The 8943-nt window shown below is 36.4% G+C and overlaps 1 protein-coding gene across 1 annotated transcript in view; it reads right to left on the bottom strand.

Moving 5' to 3' along the window:
• Nucleotides 1-1724: 1724 nt before the first annotated feature.
• LOC107586502 (uncharacterized) overlaps nt 1725-8943 on the bottom strand; it is a 21167-nt gene continuing 13948 nt past the window's right edge. The window contains exons 5-7 of the mRNA XM_016273896.1: nt 7731-7852; nt 5100-5203; nt 1725-2439 (exon numbers count right to left, since the gene is read on the bottom strand). Coding sequence (XP_016129382.1) covers nt 5110-5203; nt 7731-7852 — 216 coding nt within the window. The 3' untranslated portion in view covers nt 1725-2439; nt 5100-5109. The remainder of the gene's footprint in view (nt 2440-5099; nt 5204-7730; nt 7853-8943) is intronic.

The raw sequence follows: 8943 nt of genomic DNA, 5'->3' as shown, positions 1-8943 counted from the left end.
TTTGATGAAATCTAAGAGCTTTCTGTCTCTTTAGCTTTAGATAACAATGCAACTGTGTTCAAGGACAGGTTCAGAAAGGTGGTAAGCAAGGACATCGTTAAAATAGTTCATGTGACATCAGTGGTTCAACCTTACTGGTTTGCAACGACATGAGGGTGAGTAATTAATTACAGAATTTTCATTTTTGGGTGAACTATCCCTTTAAGAACTATGGGTTATGAAAGCATGTGGCATTAGTAAAATCCCCTTGCTCATTCATTACCGTTGTCTACCAGAGGGAGGCACTAATATCAAGTGTGCTCAGCTTTGCCATGTGGAAAAACAGCTGGACTCTCAAGCCTTTAGCTTTTATAATACATTTTATGAGTTTGGTGCTATGGGTCTATGACTAGTCCCACATATGCTATAAATTTACATTTATTGTTTGCTGTACATGTGTGGTTTACTGTCACATTTAAAACATTTATTTAAAGCTGTTCTGTTTGTGCAGCAACTTCTTGAATTCTGTGTTAAGTGAGAGAAACCTGAGATACTTCATGCTGAGAGTAATGCTTATATTTGCTGTCATTCTGTCAACTCCCAATAACCTCTTTTCTCACCTGATCCTTTAGTCACTGCTTATCCTACAGACTAAATATTAACTCTCATACACTGAAAGGTGCCCTTGCATTACACTGTAAGTCAATCTCCATTTTTATCATTTGTGGATTGTATCTTGACATGAATATAACAAAATAGTACCTTTTTTATTTCAGAATCTGCAGTGCTCCTATAGGAAACACTGAGATGGAAGGAAAAATTCAATGCTTTTGAGTCCTCTTTCATTCCTCCAGGAAACTTTAATTTAATTTTGTGATATATGTGTATATAAACTATGCAAGTGAGTGCAAATATTGTGTGAGAAAATGCAGTTTCTCTGGGTTTATCAGAGAAAGGAACTCAAAGGTTTTTGCAAGAGAAAACTTTGAAATATGATTTTCCCATCCTCCCTTAAGAGTCTCTGACAGAAGGATAAGGTCTCTTTTTAAGAGCTATTAAAACAAATCTTTCATGAAAGACACATTTAAACAATCTGATGTTATTTAGAAATATCATATTTATTAAAAATACATTTGAATAACAATGCAATATGCATATTGAATTATTCTGTCCATTTGGTACACTACAACACAAGATAAGTACAAAATCTCTTGGTCTTGTCTTCTGTCCCTAATAGACAAAAAACTGCCATACTTCATCTCTCATTAATTTTTACACACAGTTTAACACCATTACTCAGTACAGTGACTATGAAACGATAAGTCAAGCGTACTTCAAAAGACCGTACTATATGGAAACCGTGTTTTAATACACTTTCCTGGCCAGAACAATATCGCGTTAAAGAAGTTTAATTAGAAAACTGATGTTGAATTAAACACCTTATTTATTTCAAGGGGTCAATTCATAAGTTTTTTTTATTTACGTTTTCTCCCTGAGGTACACTTATAAGATTAGTAAAGATTTATGACCATTTTATACTGCATTTTATTCTGCGTTTATGTCTTTGGACTAATATTTGGCAGGAAGCACTTTTCAATCTATATTTTAGGATGATATTTCAGGTTCACACTCTCAAACTTTTAGAGAGGCGGAAAAATCACACATTATATAACATCAGACAGGCGAGCTGCGTACAGAACTGCCATAAGTAATTTACATGTTATCATAAGCGAATGGCTGCAATATAACAAAGAGTGAAAAATTTAGAGGGGTCTGAATACTTTCCGTACCCACTGTATGTCTGTAGATAGAGGAATTCAGACGTGGGAGCACCTCTTATCCACTCTCATCTTCACATATGATCCATGCATCATGGATACATACATGCATATTTGTTATATCTGTATACTCACTTACGGCACTTCTTATAATAGTGGTACGAAATGATATATATATAAAGATATAGCATGCATGTTCAACATTTGTTATCATTTGGATGTATTTCAAGTATTTTACAATTAGGACAGCATCTGGTAAATTGTCCTGGCAGAAATTTACATTAGACTATACATAAGGATTTTCTGTAATTCCCTTCTGTTCACATTCTGTAAATCATTTCCACGTTTATATCGTCTTTAATAGTACCTCATTAGCTGACAAATCTAATGAGTGCTTCATCTGAATTAATGACATTTACAGAAATGTGATGTCACACAAACGAGCTCCATCAACAGGTCAACTTAACACTTTAATCAACATATAAGCATCTCTCTTAGTATTACCTATACACGTGATACCAACTTTTTTCTATCATTACTCCAATCCCATTCATTGTTTTCTTGTGCATTTCTCTCCTATCTTGTTCCTCAGTCTGGAAAACCATCTGCAAATGGCAAAAACTACCACTTTGTGCTTTGCTTTTTGGAAAAGCTGCCCCATCGCAGGCCATCTGCTCAATGTCTGATGAGAAAACAAAAGCTGAGAGTTAACATGCTGCTCATTCACTGTGTGCATGATATCAGTTGTACTGAAACAACACTGCCGAGAGATAGAGCCGTATACTGCCAAACAGTGCTAAAACAACAACTGACCTGGAACACAATATATTGTTTCTGTTCTGACCCTTTTTTTTTCCATGGGAGTCAGTGACAGCCCATATATAACCCTATTGTAAGAAGTTATTAAATTTGGCTCACCAATTAAAGGTGTCTTAAATAGCACTATGAGCAGCTTAGGGGGTTACACTGCTTGATTTATATGGATTACTTTTAAAATATATTTTTGAACTTTTTGATGCATGGGCTGGATAAACATAAAAAATATCTTCATTTGTGTTTCAAAATTGGTAGTCTTATGGGTTTGGAATGCCATGAAGGTAGAAAATTATGTATTTAATTTTTGGGTGAACTATCCCTTTAAGTTTAATCATAATATTTAAAATAACTGGCATTAACATCATACTTCTGCTGTTTTTAATGCAATGTACTTGATGTCACTGAGGTTCTTTGCTCTAAATTTGCTGCTGGCATTTATGCATCTTACATAAAGTGACTAAAGGATACATTTTGTTTATTTACTTAACTAGTCAGCAATTGTTAACAGTGTTGGGCAAGTTACTCTAAAAAGTAATTAATCAGTAGCTACTAATAATTTCTTAAAGGGGTCATATGATGCGATTTAAATTTGTCCTTTCTCTTTGGAGTGTTACAAGCTCTTGGTGCATAAAGAAGATCTGTAAAGTTGCAAAGACTGAAGTCTCAAATCCAAAGAGATATTCTTTATAAAAGTTAAGAGTCAGCCACGCCTACCTAAAACGGCTCGTTCTAACACGCCTCCAACATGTCTACGTCACTGTGTGGGAAGATTTGCATAACGCCGCCCAAATGTTCACACAAAGAAAGAAGGCTTAACTTTTATTCTCGCTGTAGTATTGTTGTTGCCGCCGCCGCCATGTCGTGAAGTCGCTGTGTGTTTCATTGTGAAAGCGAAACTACTTTGTTTGGTCTTCCAAAAGAGGACGATATCCGCTTCGTCATGCCTAGAGCTGATCCGTGCTGGTCGCTGAGGAAATACTTCAACTTCGCGCTGTGGATCACCGGATCGGCTTTCACCGTGGACGAAGCGGAGTCCAGCCTGGGGTCGTCACATGTGGTTGCGGCAAGCCCGCCGCCTCTCACTCTAGCCCGCCGTGTGTGACGCTGTGTTTTGTTGTGAAAGCGAAACTACTTTGTTTGGTCTTCCAAAAGAGGAAACGACTAGAAATCAGTGGTTAAGTTGTATTTACAACACTGTTCCAGAACACTTCAACCCAAATATTCAGATGTGTGCAGTGCATTTTATGGAGGACCGTTTCCTGATCCTGGTAGAGTAGACTACAATGCCGGCTGTTCTGACTCACAGACTGTAAGTAAGTTTTTTTTATATATAAAGAATTTGCCACTGATGATTCAAACACGAGTTTTGAGCAGTGTAGAGTAGCACTTGTAGTTTGTCATTTCTCTGATCACAAATGCAGACAGGGTTTTATGTTTAAGTGGCGCGATGCAACGCGTAAAAAGACATTATAATCTTTTATTATTATTCATTATAATCCGTAATTATGTCCCCACTGGATGCAACAAATGCCTCATTTATAATGGGTTTTAATGTTTTTGTCTCATCGCTCTGGCCGGACAGGGCATCACAGTATGGTAAGGGGCGTAACATTTCCGTCACACGTTTGAGGTATTCGGCCAATCACAACGCACTGGATAGCTGGCCAATCAGAGCACACCTCACTTTTCAGACCGATGAGCTTTGTAAAAATCGACGCTTTTCAGAAAGGCGGGGCATAGAGGAGAAACAATGATGTACAGTATGAGGAAAATAATGTGTTTTTATGAACCTTAAACCGCATAAACACATTTCATTACACCAAATAATGTTCTTTTTAGCAGCATCATATGAACCCTTTAATGTAATTAGATTACTGTACTAATTACTCTCTATGTATTGCATCACTTATTACAAATAACTTAAATCCCATATCAAGCTAAACCAGTTGAGCAAAACAAGGATAAATATGAAATGGTTATTTTAATTCTTTCAAATAAATAATGTAAAATTGAACTGACTGAAGTATTTAAAGCAGTGGTCTCAAACTCAATTCATGGAGGGCCACAGCTCTGCACAGTTTAGCTCCAACCGTAATCAAACACACCCAATCCAGCTAATCAAGCTCTTCGGGATCACTAAAACTTCCAAGTTCCAAGCAGAAGTGAGTTGGATCTGATTGGAGCTAACAGAGCTATGGCCCTTCAGGAATTGAGTTTGAGACCACTGATTTAAAAGGAGAAGGTTAAAAATATACATTTTAACGTTAGATGTTACATTTTGATGTTAGATCCACTATTATTTTATATAGAATTGTCTTAATATCCAATGCAATTATATCAATAGTAACTGTACATAAAAATTAAGAGCAATCTCTTTTTCAAAGAAAATTATTACATTTACAGCAATTAATTACTTAATAATGCATTACACCCAACACGGATCATAAAATATAAGTCTTAGTGTCAGATTTTGATCTTAATTTCCAGTTATTGCCGTAGGAAGTGGATGTATTTTTTTCAGCCTACCTGAGTTATACTACTGTGGCCACAGATAGTCCAGTTTCTGATGTCCCAGAGCGATCATGGAGTTTCTGTTTGTCCTGGGCCGTTCTGCTGGCATCACATCTGGGCTGTGAGAAAGATGGACACCATTTTAGCAATCTTAGTAGCAGTGAACAAATTCGTAGTGTAATTTAGGTGTGGATTTGAAGCATGCTTTCCATATCATTAACATTACTTTAAAACATGTATTACATAACCTTTTCCAGATAGCACCAATGAGAATTTTTAATGCCCCATTAAGTTCGTCTGAACTAATGGAAGACAGTCTGACCTGATTTTTCAAATCGCACTGCACTTACGCAACACACTGATTATTACGGTATGAGAAAACAGAGACACGGAGCAAATACTGTCTCTTAAAGTCAGCATATTGCATGAATCATTGGTCCGTATGGATATATTCCTCAGAAAATATCTGCTCTCGGGAGGAGAGCGTGTTCAGTATAGCTCCCATATCTCATGTAATGAGTGAAATACACGGGGAATTCGCTTACTCCCACCAGCATACCTCCAACCTGACACTGCAGCCCTGAACTATTCATCTGAGTCTGTGCCAACCTGTGTGTGGGATCGCAGCTCACTAGTGGAATAGGTTGAGGTTCAAGTTGTTGCTTTTTTATTGAGAGAAAATACATTTTTCAAGGGCATGTCCCTAGAATACTCTTCACAGATGAAGTGTCTGTTATTAGTTCAGAAAGAATGTGGAGGCGATGTTGCAATTCACTCATCAAACCTGGAACTAGTCTCTAGCCTTTTCAACCAATCAGAATAAAGAACTGAACACAGTATAAACTGATTTATTAACATAATAAAAAGGTGCGGTATAGATGTACTAACATCAAGTATTAGTGATGTCCACAAAACCCATGATACTGGGAGTTCAGTGACTGAATCAGGGATGCTATTAACTAAAACTAAACATTCATTTTTGTTAGTTAAAATAAACTAAAAATAATCATTAAAAATATTTTTTTTAAGTAAATTAGACATTTTTCCTAGGCAACTAAATTATATAAAATAAGTTGAAGTAGTAAAACGACTTAAACTAAAATTGAAATATAAAAATTAATTGGCAAAACTTCAGTTAATCAGTTAATGCATAACATTCAGCAAAATAACATATACAGCATTTATTAACCTTTGTTAATGTTAGTTAATAAAAATGTTCATGTGCACAGTGCATTAACTAATGTTACCATACAATGTTTGACCTTAAAAATGTGTTAGTAAATGATGAGATTAACATTAACATTAAGATGAATAAATGCTATAGAATTGTTGATAACACTTCAGTATAAGGACCAATTCTCACGATTAACTAGTTGTTTATTAGCATGCCTTTTATTAACATTTTGGCTGTTTATTAGTGCTTATAAAGCACATATTCTGCATGACCATATTCTACATCCCTAATCCTACCCAATACCTAAACTTAACAACTACCTTACTAACTATTAATAAGCAGCAAATTAGGAGTTTATTGAGGCAAAAGTCATAGTTAATGGTTTGTTAATAGCGAGAATTAGACCTTAAAATAAAGTGTGACCGTATTGTTTATTGTTAGTTCTTTTTAAGTAACATAGTTAGCTAATGTTGGGGCTAAATTACAAAAAATTACAAAAGAACACAACAAAATTACTAAAACTTAAACTAAAATTCAAAAATATAAAAAATCGTGATTAATCGCATCCAAAATCAGAGTTTTTGTTTACATAATATATGTATGTGTGCTGTATTATGTATATAAATACACACACATGTATGTATATATATTTCAGAAAAATATGTTATGTTTATCTATTAAATATCTTTATTTATAATATAAATTATATGAATATAAATATAGACATGTAAATATTTTCAAAATATATACTGTATGTTTGTATATTTATATATATATATATATATATATGTAATAAATATACACAGAACACACACATAAATTATACAAACAAATCGTTTGACAGCACTAATAAAAATATATCAAATACGATATTCCAAAATATTATTAAATACTCTAATAATATATTTAAAAATACTAAAACAATACAAGACTGAATGAGATCCAACACCTAATCAGTGTTCTGCTCTCCGCTCATTCATACAATGTGGTGCTAGTCACCGACTACCACATGAGCCCAGTGCTGAGGTATTTAAGAGGAGGCAGCATACAGGCGAGATTAGGACGCCCAGCAGTTTAGCGTTACAGCATGCGGTTGTGATGAGAGCCTTATCTTGCATCACATGGACACATAGTGAGTCATAACATCAAAAGAGCGGAGCCATTAGTAGCACTTGTGTTTGTAATACGGCTTCCCAGAAGTCACTTTATGTGCTCCCATTGGAACCACACAACTTCAGGGCGGAGTGCTAAAGCTTTAAAACATTTCCATTCTGATTAATCTTTAATATCGAAACCAATCGTCTGTGAAATAATATGTCGATTTGACTTTTAGAAATAATAAATAAATATTCTATTTAAAAAAAACAAAAAAAACATTCAATGAGCCTTCAGAGGGAGATCAAATCTGAGTGTTGTTTTGAGTGCTAATGATCTGATACTCCTGAATGATTATGAAAACATGGATGGAGTACCGGTAAAGCTGTGGACATGATCTCTTCAGGGAGCCTGAAGACAGTCCCAGCCGGCTTTGGTTCCTCAGTTTGGTCTTCTTCACCATTTCCTTCACTCTTCCCCATGTATAGTTCTCACTCAACTGCGATACACAAAGTTACACTGTAAAAATGATTGTAATTTTTAACGTGTAAGAATACTACAGTATAATATTTGGTTCGTTTAATTTATTTTTATTAACCTCAACCTCATTTGTAAGTTGCTTTGCATAAAAGCAAAATGAGTAAATGTAAATGTTAAAGTAAATTCCCTTATACAGTGAAAAACTGTAATAGATCTTATTGCATTTAATCTGACAGTAAAATACTGTTAATTGTGCAGTTTTTAAGTGAAACACAATAAGTAATCTTGTATTTTACAGTGAAAAGCCATAAATTGACATTCACAGAATTCCTTACATGACACTTTACATTTAAATAATTGTGTTTCTTGTTTATTTTGTTAACAGTTATGCACATTAGGGTTCCCCTTCGGGAACTCGAGCTGCGTCGGAAATGCTAGGGGAACACCTTCAGCGATACCAAGCTCTGAATTATATGTGTAATCAGTCGAATCGATGGGCAGGATGTCAGAGGCGGGTGACGTCATGACCAGGAAGCTCTAAAAGCACGTAAGGTGCGGCTGGCGCTAGCTTTCTGTCATTCAGCAAAGCTCTCTGTGTGTGTCGGTCACGATTTATGTTCTGTGAGTCTTATTTATTGTTGTCTGTCCAAAAGTTGCACAAGCATTCAAAATATAAGCTCCAGCAGAAAGAAAAAAAGATGTCTAAACTAAAGACAAAAAAGGGCGAAAGCAGATCGCGTTATAGACTGTGTGTTCCTCCCTGCCCACGTTACATCACGAGCGGGGATACACACAGTTTGTGCGTGGTCTGCTTGGGAGCGGAGCATGTGGCGTCGGCTCTCGAGAGGGCCGACTGTCCGCATTGTGAGCAGTTGCCACTGCGTTTGCTTCACTCCCGTAAGGTTCTCTTCGCGGAGGGAGCCTTCACCAGCGTTCCTCACGGTGCTGGCCCCGCTTCTGCCGAGGCGGAGCGGCAGCTGCACTCGTGGGGTTCGTGGCTGGATCTGGTGGATGGAATGGAGACGGGCGAGTCCCTATCTTCTTCCTCACCTGCCAGATCCACTGCCCGCTTGCTGGGATCGGAAGCCCGTTCTGCGGCTACTTCCCCCC

The sequence above is a fragment of the Sinocyclocheilus grahami genome, unplaced genomic scaffold (assembly GCF_001515645.1).
Source record: "Sinocyclocheilus grahami isolate Dianchi unplaced genomic scaffold, SAMN03320097.WGS_v1.1 scaffold82.1, whole genome shotgun sequence".
NCBI classification, from domain to species: domain Eukaryota; kingdom Metazoa; phylum Chordata; class Actinopteri; order Cypriniformes; family Cyprinidae; genus Sinocyclocheilus; species Sinocyclocheilus grahami.
Note: the sequence above shows the minus strand (reverse complement) of the source record. Positions and strands in the feature narration are given on the sequence as shown.